The sequence below is a fragment of the Botrytis sinoallii genome (assembly GCF_014898435.1).
Source record: "Botrytis sinoallii strain Bc 23 chromosome Unknown BSIN_026, whole genome shotgun sequence".
Taxonomy (NCBI): domain Eukaryota; kingdom Fungi; phylum Ascomycota; class Leotiomycetes; order Helotiales; family Sclerotiniaceae; genus Botrytis; species Botrytis sinoallii.
In genome coordinates, this window is record NW_024066053.1 from 704,093 (window position 1) to 720,306 (window position 16,214).

At 33.5% G+C, this 16,214-nt stretch overlaps 2 protein-coding genes across 2 annotated transcripts; one reads left to right on the forward strand and one right to left on the reverse strand.

The window, feature by feature from the left end:
• Positions 1 to 187: 187 nt before the first annotated feature.
• EAF02_010717 (uncharacterized protein) lies at positions 188 to 2,692 on the forward strand (the record flags this gene model as incomplete). Its single annotated transcript, XM_038906765.1, has 8 exons — positions 188 to 507; positions 565 to 920; positions 973 to 1,148; positions 1,201 to 1,404; positions 1,456 to 1,599; positions 1,651 to 1,890; positions 1,983 to 2,166; positions 2,227 to 2,692. 8 exons carry the CDS (start codon positions 188 to 190, stop codon positions 2,445 to 2,447), a joined length of 1,845 nt encoding a protein of 614 aa, XP_038753635.1. The 3' UTR covers positions 2,448 to 2,692.
• A 223-nt stretch (positions 2,693 to 2,915) lies between these two features.
• EAF02_010718 (uncharacterized protein) lies at positions 2,916 to 5,226 on the reverse strand (the record flags this gene model as incomplete). The annotated part of the gene is made up of 8 exons (XM_038906766.1): positions 2,916 to 2,938; positions 3,045 to 3,212; positions 3,271 to 3,394; positions 3,459 to 4,014; positions 4,145 to 4,239; positions 4,413 to 4,469; positions 4,534 to 4,959; positions 5,029 to 5,226. 8 exons carry the CDS (start codon positions 5,224 to 5,226, stop codon positions 2,916 to 2,918), a joined length of 1,647 nt encoding a protein of 548 aa, XP_038753636.1.
• Between the last annotated feature and the right edge of the window lie 10,988 nt (positions 5,227 to 16,214).

Genomic DNA, 16,214 nt, shown 5'->3' on the forward strand with positions numbered 1-16,214 from the left:
GGTTAGGTAGTGAAGAGCCCGTAAAAATCTTAGCGGCTTGGCATTCACCATTTCCCCCTAATAACTCAAGCCTAGGTGTCTTTCTTTACTTATAAAGTATCATTCTTTCCAGTCCAAGTATTTTCTTCCTACTTCATCGAACACTAACTTTCTCCGCTTCGATTGTATCTACTGGAATTGTTCAAAAATGCAGAGATCTAATGCTACATCGGTCGACGGCCTTTTGAGTAGCGGACCAGATTGCTCGGCAGGCGACATAGCGACCGCAAAGCTACCCACCGAAGAGAAAATGTGCTTCAATTCACAGCAACAAGACTCGAATTCATCTCAACATTTGGACAATTACCGATTCGATGGTTTAACGGGATGGAGGCGGTTCCGAATGTTGCGTCCTGGTCTAGGAATGTATCATGATATTCGCCGTCGACTACCATACTACCAAAGTGATATTTCAGATGCTGCAACTTACCGCACTTTTGCGAGTACTGTGAGAATGTACTTTGTAAAGTTCGAGCCCCCAAGACAGCCCCTTTTAGAAATCCATACTAACAGAGTGTAAAAAAGCCTGCTTCCTGCTTTAGCCTACACTTTGGATATGAGCCGCCGAACTGGCGGTTTCTACGGGATCAACGAAGCACTTTTCTCATCCGCTCTTGCGGCAATGGTGTTCAGTACCATTGCCGCTCAGCCATTGACTATCGTTGGTATCACCGGTTTGATCTCATTGTTCAATTACACTATATACGACATAATAAAGATGTATGATGTCTCTATATATCCTCAGTTTATGGCATGGACCGCTATTTGGGCTGCAATTTGGCATTGGCTAGTCGCCATCTGGAATCTTTGTGATTACATGCGTTATGTCACCGATTTCTCTAGCGAAGCCTTTGGCATGTATGTCGGCATTATCTATATGAGTGAGTTTTCCGGCATTTTCCTCTTTTAAACTTGATGCTGAGGGTAATTCAGTTAAGGGGGTCGAGGAGCTGGTCAGCTTGTTTGATTCATACGGAAGCGCGGATGGATATCTGAGCTGTGTTATTGCAATCCTATATTTTGGCACCGTATATGCCTTGGAGAAAATTGGCCGTGGAACACTGGCAAAGCCATGGGCTCGAGGTATACTTGCTGACTATGCATACCCTGTGAGTTCCAGTAAGGATTTTACCTTGAGTTGTTTCCTGATATCCTTTCCAGATTGCTACCATCTTTTGGGTTGGCTTTTCACACATTCCAGGAACAATCAAAAGAGCAAATATCAGTGTCTTACCCATCAGTCGCTCCTTCTATCCGACGCAGCCTCGAAATTGGCTTATTGATTTCTGGAATCTCGATGCGAAATGGGTCTTTGCAGCTATGCCCTTTGGATTCCTGGTTATGCTTTTATTCTATTACGATCATGTTTGTGTTTGTTCCTCGAATCTTGGTTCACAGAGCTGACTTTTATAATAGAACGTGAGTAGTCTGACTGCACAAGCAAAGCAATTCCCTCTCAAGAAGCCAGGCGGCTTTCACTGGGACTTTTTCCTGCTCGGCTGCACAACATTTATCGCAGGGATCCTAGGTATACCGCTTCCAAATGGCCTCGTGCCACAAGTAAGTTAGATTCCACCCTTTGAAGACATCAATCTTTGACCTCATTGGCAGGCACCTGTACACACAGAATCACTCACAGTCTACGAAACCGAAGTGAAGATTATTGCTATCGAAGAAGGCTCGGATAACGAGATCCGTCGCCCAATCGTCAGAGCCGCGAGTGTAGTTGAGCAGCGCGTTTCGCATTTCTTGATGGGTCTCGGCATAATTGGCACCATGACTGGACCCCTCCTAATCGTGCTGCACACGATGCCACGAGCACTATTTAGTGGTGTTTTCTTTGTTGTCGGTGTAAGAAGCATCCTTCTCTCAACACAAACTCTTTCCACTTCGAAATTTCCCTTCCTGTTTTAAGATATCTAACCATAATCCAATACCAATAGTGGGGTTCAATTGAGACCAACGGCATAACGCAGAAGCTACTATTTCTCTTCAGTGAACGCCGCTTCATTCAGAAAGGGGAGCCTCTTCTACGAGTCAAAAGGAGCAAGATTTGGCTCTATTTACTGTGTCAAATAGTTGGTGTAGCTGCCCCAGTAGCAATCTCACTAACTATTGCTGCAATTGGTATATTTCCATCACACGACCTCCAAGAGACTCAACACACTAACAACAATCTTTCTATAGGCTTTCCAATCCTAGTCTGCATTCTCATTCCCTTCCGATGGGCCGTAATGCCACGCTTCTTTACTGTCGCAGAGCTCGAGGTCATGGACGACCTAACAGCCAATAACAAAGTCGTTCTGGCAAGTTTAGGCGGTGCACCGAAGCTTACCGAGAAACCGACGCATGGGGAGTATAATTTAGAGGGAAGATATAATGAAAGGATGAGCGGGATAACAAGATAGAGGGAGGGTAGCTGTCATCGTTAGGTTAGGAATGATGCCGAAGAGTGTGTGAGAGATAGATAATTCTAGTGGTTGAAGGGTCAAAGAACTTCGATAGTTTTCTCCCTCTTGCATGAAAGCCGGAATAAGATTAGGATAAACATAGAATTTACTTTTAGACAGACTTTTTCAGGAGTGGTAGACTCCTACACGCACCTGGGTTAATTTACCTTCTCGTTGACTTTGGAAATAGAATAAATATAAAGCTCATTATCCTCTTTTAAATTAACCAAAGAAGATAGGAAGACATGTGACGAAGCGAATTGGTTACTCCAATTTATCCTTGGAATATGAAATTAAGGTAGGAATAAAAAGGAGGAGAAAAAGAAATGTGGGATTTTCCTTAAGCCTTCGCGGACGAACATTGGAAAGGGCATCTCTTGATCAACATAACATGTGATCAAACCCGTAAAAATTCACGTGTCATATTTAAACTTTGACCTCTAATGAATCTAAATCCTTGTATACCTAGTAATGAAGATTGAAGTAAACCAAATCAAGTGGCAGATGGACGTGCCCGCCTTCTTGCGTACCGACAACATAACTCTCCACACAAACAATCTTTATCGAGATCCTTCCAATACTCATGTGAGTAGTCTACCGTTATCTCCTCTCCAGCTTCAATTCTTTTAGAGACCAAGACAATACGTTCAGTTCCCAGCCAGTAAAATTTCTGGAATTGGCTATTCGGTGCGCAGGAATGGTTAACAAAGCGCGTGTAGTTACCTATTGAAACAAATATATTAGATATAGAAGGAAAGAATTGAGGCAAAGGTTAACAAACCCATTCGTCCTTGGTATATTTGGTACTGATTTTCAGTGCTTTTGCTTTGCATTACATCTTTACCTTCCATTCCCTTAGTAACCAGTCCTACGAACTCGCCAATTGCCGAACCGCGAGCAAATTCCTAGGGCGCATGTATTGTCAGCGGGACTTTGAATAAGTTGAGATTATGCTAGCAAAATACTTACACAACGTGCGATAATCCCGTTGTTCATTCCCAGTGGAGTACGAAAAACCTGTACAGGAGGAGGTGCTTTGCAGCACCCGTATAACTCTGGAAAACAACGGCATTCATTGACAGAAGAGTTGTTCGATTGCAAGCGTCCGCAATCACGACAAGTTACAGTACTAGAATTTTCCACCATACGCGGATCTTCAACACCCCAAGCAGCTTGATCCATTACGGACTCCTCAATGTGGGAAAACTCAAAATCCGGGTCCCACTGCATGTATGTGGATTTGAGCGTAACAGGTTTGGCTGTATCGCAGACAACCCAGTCATGTGGATGTCCAGTATATGCCGATTGAGATTCTATGCCTATGAATTTTAGGAGTTTGCGCCATTCTGGATGGATTGTATCGGCTGCTACTTCCAGGCCAGATTGGAGTCGTTCAAGTCTTGTTGTGAGATTCTTTTCGAAGCCTACACGATATTTGCAGAGTCGATAAATTCCGGAGCCGGCAAAGGCCAAGCAGGCCCAGCCACCTGCATCCTTGATTTCTTTGTATCCTCGCCAGATTGCTCTGCCAAATGTCAGTTATTGTTTCGTAATATCGAAGGATTTGGTAATTCATTGGTGCCAAGTGAGTAATCACACATATAATGCAATCATCGATCTTGGATATGAAAATGTAGACGTCAGGTAATACGCACAGTCTGTTCCTCAGCTCTTTTTCTGACCATTTAAGGATTGTACAGGCCTCCCGGAGAGCAAGCATTTTGGTATCTGTGTTGGATAGAAATGGGTTCTGGATTCCGATTTCTTTGACTCGATAATCAAAGCAGTCGACCCAGTGAGCTTGAATGATCGTTTCTAAGGAGCGACACCGGCGTGATACTGTTGTGATTTTTAGACAGAGCGAGTTGATGGCTCGGAACGTCCTGTTGAAATGTCAGGAAGCTGAACTAGATATTAACTCACCAGACTAACCTCGATATTAGGCCCTCCGGTTGCGATTATTGGTACACAGTCACTATCCTGTTAAACTCATCAGTCTAGACTTCAAGCATATTAATCGGTGATTTGAGGGTGGAGGAAATACCAGTAAAATGGGTGCAAGCTCGACGTTACTGTATATTTGTTTCCATACTCCAGCAACAAACTTTTCAACCGAGGATGGCTGCAATTGATGAATGCCATGGTCATTCCTTTTTTTTCTTTGAGGGAACACTCGGGATTCTGTCTGTAACTGTCTCACAGTCGAATTTCCTGCCTGTGAAGATGTACTAGAGTCATCTGGCATCTCATCACAGCCGCCTCTTCTGATCGTTAGTCCTCCGATGGTCTTTCGCCTCTTCTCAAGGGAGGAGGATTGATGAATGCTGGGCAGCTCAGGCACTTTATTAGCTAATTCGACCCCCTTCATTATTGTATCATCACGCAACAGGGAAGGACCTATAACCACAGGTATTGTGCATTGTTGGTTTAAATATTCATGTGACTCGGTTTGATCTAGAGAAATTGAGCCCTAAGCCTCATTTTAGAAAAATTGCTGATGGAATAATTGAACAGATGTGATCTAGATAATCTATCTTACTAAATAAATTGGCTGGGGCTTGTACCCTCCAAGTTGATCCTGTGGCACACATGGATCGATGCAGATCTCAGCATGTATCTTCAGAAAAGTGGAAGTTTGAGGTGGCAACGAAGCTAATGAAGCGTTCAATTCGACAGTGAAGTCGTGGCGTAGAATAGTGACTAAGTCCTGAATTACTTTAGAAGGTACCGTGGCCATAATTTACGATCGTGAGAAGCAAACCCCAAATGATTGATAATTGTGCGTGAATGCAAGAGTGATTCTGCCCTGGCAGAGTTGGAAAAGAAGGTGAAGACGTTATCACGTGATGATGATCTGCTCGGACCTCGACTTGAGGTTTGACCCATAGAAGATTTTATTATTCGATTATCTTTCTTTAAGTAAGAGTTCTGGTTTCTGCTCATTGTATATGTAATGCTTTTTTGACTAAAATATGGGATTATTCAACTTTTTATGTTCTAGTTTATTTATATTATAAAAGATAAAATTAGGAATTCTTTTAGAAAATATTATTTAATTAATCAAATCTTATAAAAAAATGAATAATTTTATTTTAATTTTTCAAATAGGATTTAAAGAAGTTAAAATTGAAAATTCTAAATTTTTATAAAAATTTGCTGTCACGGAATTCACCCATATAGTATAAACCCTACAGTATTAATCCTAGTACTCCTTCGGAGAGTACTCATTCCCATGATTACTAAAACTATTTCACTCAGTTTATTTGTATAACGTGGTTTATCATCATGTGGGCCATATCATCATATAGGCCACTTTCACCTCAATTATCGTATTCAAATCCATATTATTTCACAACCATTAAATCAATTAATTGAAACTATTAAGAATCTAATAATCTAAGATCTATTATATTATTTTAACAAATTCTTAAATTGTAACCTGATTTTCCACACTTACTACAATACTTATTAGAAAATGCTTTCCTATTAGGATTTCCTTTTATTTTGATATTCATTATATTGAATCTAAATATCAACCTCTTATTGAAATAATATATTAAAAGCCTTTTATTCAATAAATATTGCTTTTTAATATAATTGAGTTTTTTTTGTATATCGATATTTGCTTAATGCTTTATTTGCTTTTTGAAATATATAAATCTTTATATTCAAAAGTATATTCTTATAAGCTTATCACAGGGCAGGCTGTCACAGGATCACCTCTGGGAATATTCAGAAGCTTTACCGCTGAGCTAAACGCCCAAAAGACTAGAAGGTAGAACTGGAAGTTCTACCTTACTCTCATATATATAGCAGGACAGAACAGGACAGAAAGGGCTTAATGTTATCCTGTAATACTACCCCCCTCCTTAAGATATAATCTTCATACCATTATCTATTAGAAGGTTTCAGGATTCTGGATTTTAATGCCTTAGGTATTCAAACAGGCAGACAGGATCTATATATATTAGTTCTCAAACCAATGAAGGCTTGTAAGTTATAAGTGGATTCCCCATACAGCTTTACTTATAATCAAAGGTAGTTTTATTTAATATTATAGGATCATTTTTGGGAGTATTTAGAAGCTTTACTGTTGAACTAAATGCCCAAAAGATTAGGAAATAGAATTGGAAGTTTTACCTTACTTTTATATATATAGCAGGACAGGACAGGACAGAAAGGGCTTAGTGTTACCCCGTGACACTATTATCAAGTTTTTAGAAGAATGGAAATCCGAATTATATAAAACCCAAAAGTCATTTGAAATTATTATTAATTATAAGAATCTAGAGTACTTTATATTAATAAAGATACTGAATCAAAAACAAGCTAAATAAACTGAATTTCTATCTAGCTTCAACTTTCGTATTATATATCATCCTAACTATAAGACAGTTCACCCTAATACACTAAGCTGAAAGGCAGAAGACTGCTTTGCTCATATCGATCCTAACGACGACTGGATCAAAAATTGCCTATAGATAGTTTTTCTAGAAAAAGTGTTTGATAATGCTATACTCAAAAACCTCATTTAACAAGTTAATAATAATATCAACCTTATCGTAATCCCTATGGGTATAATCATTCCCGACATCGAGAAGTTAATCAACGATCTTATCGATTGATTGATTGATTTTATTAACGTCCATCTTTAGTTCAAGACTATATAGAACAGCTAGACCCTAAGGGCCTAACAAGTAACTTTTTAATTTATAATATTGAATATAATCTAATTGAAAAAGTAAAAATAAATACTAGGGAATAATATCCGTTTATTATATATATTATATATAATAAAAAAATTTTGAAAATCAAGAAATTATAAGGAAATCAAATCCCTCTTTTATTTCCTTAACTATTTCTTTTTCATTCTCTTCTTTTCTTTCTTTTTTTATTACTATTCCTTTCTCTATTATTTCTTATTCAAGAGTCCTTGCTAAATACTATATCCTTATAGCGATTTTGATAATATTGATAAATTTGATAGTTAATTTGATATCTATTTTTGTATATAATAGGAATTGTATAGTATTTTTGAATAATAGTATTTTCTTAAAGATCTTTTTTCTTTTTATTTTATATATCGAATAATTAATAAGGAGGTATTAAGATATCTCAATATTATTATATCTATATTTGTTATTGGGAGGTCAGATATTAGACGTTAATCACTATAAATAAATAAATAAATAAATATATTTGTTATTAATAAGTTTAAAGCAATATAAATAGAATTTGATATATTCATAATCTAATTTAAGTTGAAAGAATATATTAATAATATTTCAAGTAATTCTATTTGATAACTTGATTTTCGAGCCAATTTTCTATAAAAATAGTTTTGAGTAAGTTGATAAGAATTAATTTGATTTGAATTTGTATTGGTTGAGAATATCAAGTTATTAATCTGAAGTATATTCTTTGATAATTATATCTAATAATTCAAAGCTTGTTTTATTTGAGATAGATTATATTATGATTGCTTCTTTTGCTAATTTATTTGCTAATTCATTTTCTTCAATTGAAATATATCCTGAAATCTAATTTAAAGATATTTTAGTTTCTTTAGTTTTAATAACTTTTATTATTTTAATTGTTTTTATTTGATATATTTATTTTGGATAATCTGAAAATGTCTTTAAATAATATAAATCTATTTGATTATTTAAATAAATTTTGAATTTTTGATTAGTATATTTTTATTTTATTTTATTTATAGTGATTAACGTCTAATGTCTGACCTCCCGAAGGGTATTCTAGACGTACTAAGGAGTGGGCCTACGGATCGCTGACGTTCCCGCCGCTCATAGTAGTGTAATGTTAGCTAATCAGAAGTTTGTTGCCTCTGGTGTTCCTTCGCTTAGTGTTGCTTGTGGCGATCTTATGGTTGTTCTGTTTAAGGGTTTGTGATTCTCTTTTAGAGGATCTTGTTTCGTATATCATTCGGATGTTGGCGGATGATCAGGTCGATCGCTATCGATCGGGAGTGTGCTTGGAGTGTGTATGGCTGGTCGGTGTGGGTCTTAGGTTGTTCGGGGTGGAGAGCTCATCCTCGAGGTGTCGGAGCAAGTTGGTGTTTGCGTGATTTTGTGTAGTTTGGGTATATCCTAATATAGAATTTGGATCTGGTGAGGAGGTCAGTGAAACTGTTTTGTATCTGCAGGATACGGTTGATGTATATTATCGTATCCCATTCGGATCGAAAATGATTTGGTGTAAGCGGTTAGTCGCTGCATATCTGATTATTGATCGGGCATTGAAAGAAATATAATAAGCTTTTCTCAGTCCCGTATGTACAGGTGTTCATGCTATTTTCGTAATTAAATTTAATATGATAGGCTGCAAAGTCATTATATCCAATCCTCATCGCTATGAGTCTGTAGAGTACCCCGTGGAGGAGCTTGAGGTTCCCCGGTTCCGAGGTATCATATGCTGGTTTCCATGCATCGTATGTCTCGGAGATCAGGCCTCTCTTTTCCTTCCACCATCGAATTTGATTAGTATAAGTAATTAAGTTAATATATTCAATAATTCTTGTAATTCTATAAAGCTTTTTATTATATATCAATTGATTAATATTAATATTACTTTACTTTTAATATAAAATTTGATTATTTGATTATATAGTTATTATACCTATTCTAATATCTATTCTCTTTTTAATAAAGAAAATATTAATATAAATATAAATAATATCCTTATTCCTATAATTAAAAACAATATTATAAAAAATAGTAATATCTTTTTTTAACAAATTACTGATATTAATTCTGAAAGGAATTTCTCTTTTCTATAGGAGGAAGTTAAAATAAATAATCTTTTCGAATAAGAAAAGGTTGAAATTCTTATTTATTGATTCTCTGATTTTATTTAATTGAATAGGCTTATATTGTTTTCTTAGAGAAATAAAAATCATTTTTAAATTAATTTGATATTGAACTAATATATCTTTTTTGATATTAATTGAATAGTTTAATATTAGTTTGATTAAATAGAATATATATTATCTAATATTTGAATCTAATTGAATTTTTGTAGGCTTTATATTTGCTTTTACTTCTATTAAAAGGATTGGGGTAGTTTTGAATATTCCTAATATCTTTCGAAAAGCTGGGTTTTGAAGTGATTATATTATGTTCTTAAAATGGATTTGATCTTTTTATTAAATTACTAATTTGTAGTTGGCTATACTAATTATATATACTATATATAGCTATTTAAAAGCTTTAGAATTAAGGCCCTTTTCGATATTAACTAATCAAATCATTTGGTAGAAAGCTTCTTTCGCTTATATAATCCGAATATTAATATATTGATTGAATTTAAGGCTTGGATCGAATTATATTCCTAATTATCTAATTAGAAATTGAAATATAATTATTTCTGAATTAAATAATATAATTAAATAGTTTTTCGTTAATCTAAATAATAAAAAATATATTAGTTTTGTTTTTACTAGATTGAATTGAATAGTATTTCTTGAACTGAATTTATAGATTTGTTTTGTAACTTTTTTTAACGATTTGATATTCTTTTTTTATATAGATAAGTTAATAGTTAGAGTAATATCATTAATATAAAAAAGAAATTTGATTAAATTAAATAGAAAGAGGTTTTTAATATATATAAGAAAAAGGATTAGAGTGTTACGTAAGCGGACACAATAGGAGTTGTAAGCTTTACCACTACGCCACACACGCAATCTGTCCAAAAGGCACAGTATCAGGGATTGTTTCCTGATAGCTTACTACTATATATATATCCATATAACATAGAGAAATTGAATTGCCTTGTAATATTTCGATCGAAATTGGCTTGAAAGATTCGATTTGGTTATTAAAAGATAGTTTTAGTTATCTTTATTAGAGAAATAAAGCTATTCAGACTATGAGATTTGTAAACAGTTTTAGTTTCTTATAAATCTCTAATAATCGATTTTTCGAAATGTAATTAAAGGCTTTCTTTATATTTATAAATAATATTGAGATCTTTTTGTTAATCTATTTATTTCTTTTGATTTTTATAATTAATAAAAATATAATATTAATTACTAATTTCTTTTAATAATCTTTTATTTGATTTTTATATAGAAAGTAAATAGTTTTTACTGTCACGGGGTGACACTAAGCCCTTTCTGTCCTGTCCTGTCCTGCTATATATGTGAGAGTAAGGTAGAACTTCCAGTTCTACCTCCTAGTCTTTTGGGCGTTTAGCTCAGCGGTAAAGCTTCTGAATACTCCCAGAAATAATCCCGTGACATTTACTAAATATCCTAATTATTAAGCTAGAATCCTTTTACTTATTTTTTCAAGATAATTTAATAATATAATAACTCTATATACTTTTGGAACTGAATAATCTGGTTTTGAGGTTTTCTTTAAAATAATTCTAGTAATTTGTTTTTAATATTGAGAATAATATTCTAGATTAATAAGTTTATTGAAAAAAATAAAAAAGATTTATAGAATTGCTTTATAAGCCTTTATAATAATTTCTTAAATGATTTTATTTAGATTAGAGATCTTTTCTTATATCTTTACTAAATAGATATTATTTAATTCGATTTGAAAAAGATTAGACTATTTCCATTTTCTGAATTGTTTATATTCTTTCTATTATAATTTTGGAATAATAAAAGGAAAAAGAAATAGAATTGATTTAAAAGCAAAGTATTTTTCTTCAAAAAAGCTTTTTATTATAATATTCGATATTCTTTAATTTTAAAAGTCTTTAGTATAAACTATTATTTTAAAAATTATCTGTATATTCTCCTTTTCTAGAAATTCATTTTAATAATTCTTTTTTGTTATTTTAATAACTTGAAAATATTTGTTTCTAGCAATTCAATATTCTTTCTTAAAGTTAAAGTTCTTTCGATTTAATTTAATTAATTACTTTGCTTTTCCTAACTCTTTTCAAAGATTTTTTAATTCAAATATTTATTATAATTTAATCTTTTTGATTAAAATAACTTTGAATATATATCTTTCTATTGCTTTTTAAATAATCTTAATAAATTTGCTTACTATTTAATTTAAAATTAAATAATAATTATTTTTATTTTTTAAAAAATTTAGTGAATCCTTTTTTATAGAAATTATTGAATTTAAAATAAAAAAAATAAGGGAATATTATCACGGGGCAGGCGGGCGGGATAGGGTTCTAATAACTTTGCCCTAATCTGGCAAAGTTATATTGGTTTAGGTAATGGGTTCAGATTAAGAATTAAGATGTAGCTTAAAGAGTTACAATATAGGATCTTCTGAATTGAAGATATACAGAATTTTCATAGCGAGCTAGCTCGATTGGGCTCTAGCTTGTTTACACTCCAGTGCGAGTGCTCCTTTTAGTCTTCTCCGATAGGACCAGTATATTATGTGAGCTTATATCGTAACATTATCCTCCTTCTAAGAGTCGAGCTCCGTCGAGGCAGCACATTATGATTTACAATCTATAAGTAGGCGAAGCTTGGTTAAACGGGATCGGGTTTGTTAGGGTATTTATGATAGAAGTTGTGGATCAGTTCTTATATATCTTCTAGATAGCTTGTAGGTTCTTCGATCGGTATATTGTAGTTGATTTAACAGATAGTATATTTCAAGCGAGGTTCTCTACAACCTTTTCTTTCCTAATAGGAGTTTAGGATTTCGACAATTTCAAAATACTCGAGACTATTTATTTCTATAGGGAGTAGTAGCGGATTATACTATTTAGGAATAGGATTATTGTATGTAGGATATAGCAGGTTAATATGGAAAATAGGATGAATTTTTATTGAAACCAAAAGCTCTAGTTTATAGATATAGGGATCTATTGGGTTTAAGATTTTGAAGGACCCAAGGTTCTTCCAATCGAGTTTCTTTTGTAGGCATAGGGTCTTGATATTTCTGGTATTCAGTCAGATCAGGTTATCGGGCAAATATCTATAAGCAGGGGAATAATAAGCATTGGCATTTTTCGAATATCGAGTTTGACTAGCAATCAGTTCGGTTTGTAAATGTGAGGAGATGGTTTCCATTTTAGTAACGAATTCTTCGGCGTTTCGCATGGCAGGATGGTTACTCTAGGATGGTATAGGCTCGAAGTTTAGGCAAAAATGGAATCTGTAGTTCAAAAAGAACAAGATTATCCAGGTACTTTCAGACTAGACATTATTAATAAAGAATTCAGTAAATGGGAATTATTTTATCTAATTATTTTATAAATATACTATATACAATCGAAGGTATTGCTTTAATATTGTATTAACCCTTTCGGTTTATCCATCAGTTTTGGGGTGATAAGCGATTGAAAGTTTGGTGGCTATACCTAAGCGCTTATAGATATGTTTTCAGAATTTAGAAACAAATTGAACTTCACGATCAGATATAATGGTTAGAGGTAAATCGTGGAGCTTTTAGATATTCTTTTGGAATAGGTGGGCGATTTCTTTGGAATTGTAGGTACCATAACAAAACAAGAAATGTTTTATTTTCATTAATCGGTCAATTATTACTATAATAATATTGAAACCAGTACTTTTGGATAGGTATATAATAAAATCTATCAAAATATCTTGCCAAGCTTTTATAGAATCAAAAGCGAGTGGAGAATTTCTTCCTGGCCTTTACGATTAGAGGCAGTATGGTGGCAATTATAACAATTACAAATCTATTATATAATATAATTGTAGTATCTAGATCAATAGTAGTTTCGGAATAATAATTTAAAGATTTGGGTATAATGCGGGTGATCAACAATAAGCGATTTATAGTACAAATAGAATAAATAGGTTTTCAGGGGGTTGTAATCGAGAATATATAGTTTCCCTTAGTAATATAACAGATTATTATTTTCGATATATTCAGCAAAAATGATTTTCGAATATTTCGGGGATTTCTTTTGTAGGGATTTTAGGATAGATTTGGGTACAGGGTTGGCTTGGTAGTCTTTGTGGAACAGGATAAGCAAGTTGGTAGGAAGGTTTAGAAGGGTTTCTGAGTTTTCTAATTGTATCGCGGGGTTGGGTATAGATATAGTAAATGGAATTGCAGGTTTTATAACTTTGTTATTTTTTAGTAAAGTTATGGTATTATCGGAATCTAAATGATTGGTAGTGTTGGTAGGGTTGGGATTTCTCTAGCTGCAAGTAATTATAGCAAAGTGTATTTTCTTGGCAATCTTAGGTTCGGTTAGAGTAATAGCAGCAGAAACAGGTTGGAATCTAGATTCTCTCGTTTCAGGATAGTATGGTTTTGGTGTAAAAGGTATTCATTTTCTTTTTTAGGAAAATCTTCTAACCTTTTAGTCAGTGTATCGAATTTGATACCTAGCTTTTTGGAACGATAGGTAATTTGGAAATTAAATCGAAACAGAAATTCAAATTAACAAACTTAACAACGGTTCAATAGTTTTGTAATAATAAAATACTCCAGATTTTGGTGGTCGGTGATGATTTGAATTGGGGAGGTGGTGCTTTTTAGTTTTGGATGTTACTTTTTGAAACAGTGGATGATAGTTAACAGTTCTTTGTTATAAATCTTATAATTACATTCAGTTGTTAAATATTTTTTAGAGAAAAACGCAATAGATCTCAATACTCCCTTATTGTTATATTGAAAAAATATTCCGGTAGATATATAATCAGAAGCATCAGTTTCTAAAATGATTTCCTTTTTTCAATCGAAGAAAGCTAGGATAGAAGTTTTGATGAATACTTGCTTCAATCGGTCGAATGCTTTTTGATAGGCAGGGCTTCATAGGAATGGGATATTCTTTTTGGTTAGATCTATCATCGGATTGATAATCTTTGAGAAATCTTTAATAAATTGTCAATAAAAGTTTGTAAACCCAATAAACACTTGAACATTAGTTACAATAATAGGCGGTTTTCAATCCATAATAATTCTGATTTTCTTTAGATCCATTCGGATACTATCCCTTTCTACAATAAGATCTAGAAACTTGGTTTCGGATTTCAGAAATTCGTACTTTTCGAATTTAGTGAATAAACTGGCTTCCCGCAATGCTTACAGAACCTTTTGGATATAATGGACATATTCCTTTCGGGTTCGGCTGTATATCAGAATATCATCCAAATAAGCAGTATAAAATACATCCAAGTATTCTTATAGGGAATCGTTAATAAATCTCTGAAAGGTTACAGGTATTTCTATCAGCCCAAACGGTATAACTAGGAATTCAAATAGTCTAAATCGGGTACGAAACGCGGTCAGATATTCCTGTCCTTCTTTCACTTTTATATTATTGAAAACAGAGATAATATTAATCTTATTGAAATACTTTATTCCCTTCAGATTGTTTAGAGATTCTTTTGTTAACGGTAAGGGGTATCAGTTCTTAACCGAAAGATTGTTCAGAGCACAGTAATCTATACAAAACTGGAGGCTTTCATCGGTTTTCTTAACAAACAGAATAGGGGAAGCGGTAGGAAAAGAGTTTAGCCAGATGAATCCTTTTTTAAGATTCTTTTCTAACCATTCTTTTAGGATTTCTAATTTGGGGCGGGATATGGAATACAAGGTGCTGAAAGGAGAAATAGCTTCTTTTTTGAGACGGATCTTATAGTTGTATGATCGATGAGAGGATAGCTTTTCTATATTTTTTAGGGAAAAGATATCTTTCCAATTTCGGAATTCGGGTAATAGATCTTTAGGATCGAATATTTTCTTTTCTTTATTTAAAATATTATCGATTTGTTTAATTGATATCTAAAACATTTCATATTTCCAGTAGACATAAGTCGAATAGGTTTTCAGGGAGATCGCAGTTATATCCTTATTCTTTAATCCTTCGGGGCGGGTAGGTAGGTATACAGATCGGGCTTTTGGAGGAACATCTAGTAAAGCTTTTATGTGGGATAGGTGGGATGGAGTATTACAAAATTCATAGCAAAACGGACTATCGAATTGAAACGAGTTTGATGCAAAATCGATTGATTGATTGATTGATTGATTTAATTTAACGTCCCGCTTCAGTCCATGACTATATAAGACGGTTAGGCTATAAGAGCGCTAGCGGATAACTTTTGAAATATATAATGGGAATGAAATAATGGGGGAAGTGAAAACAAATACTGGGGTATAGCGCCCACTATTATATATAATCCATATAATAGGTTTTGAAAGGGATTTTATTTCTTTTTTTTTTCTCTTTTGTTTTTTTTCTTTTTTCTCTTTTGTATTTCTCTTTCTAGCTCTCTAATTATTCTCTTTTCTTTGTTTATTGAATCTTCCTCTTCAATTGTTTTGTTTTAAATTTCGGCTCTAACTAGATGTTAGGTTCTTATAGTAATTTTGGTAGTATTGATGAATTTGGTTGTTAGTTCGATACCTATTTTTGTATATAACAGGAATTGTAGATTGATTTGGAATATTGATAGATTCTTGAAAATTTCTTTCCTTTCTTTTTTGTATATCAGGTATTCAATCAGGAGATGAGTGGCAGTTTCGATATTGTTGTAAATATATTTATTATTAGAAAGCTTGAATCGATATAAATAGGACTTGATATATCTGTGGCCAATTTTAAATTAAAAAAAGGTGCTAGTGGTATTTCGCTTGGTGTTTTCTGGTAGTTTGATTTTGGAGTCAATTTTCCATAAAAAGAGTTTCGAATAGATTGTATCGGATTAATTCGATCTAGATTCGTATTGATTGAATATCTCTAGCCATTGATTGGAATCGTATTCCTTTACTATCATACCAAATAGCCCTATACTGGTTT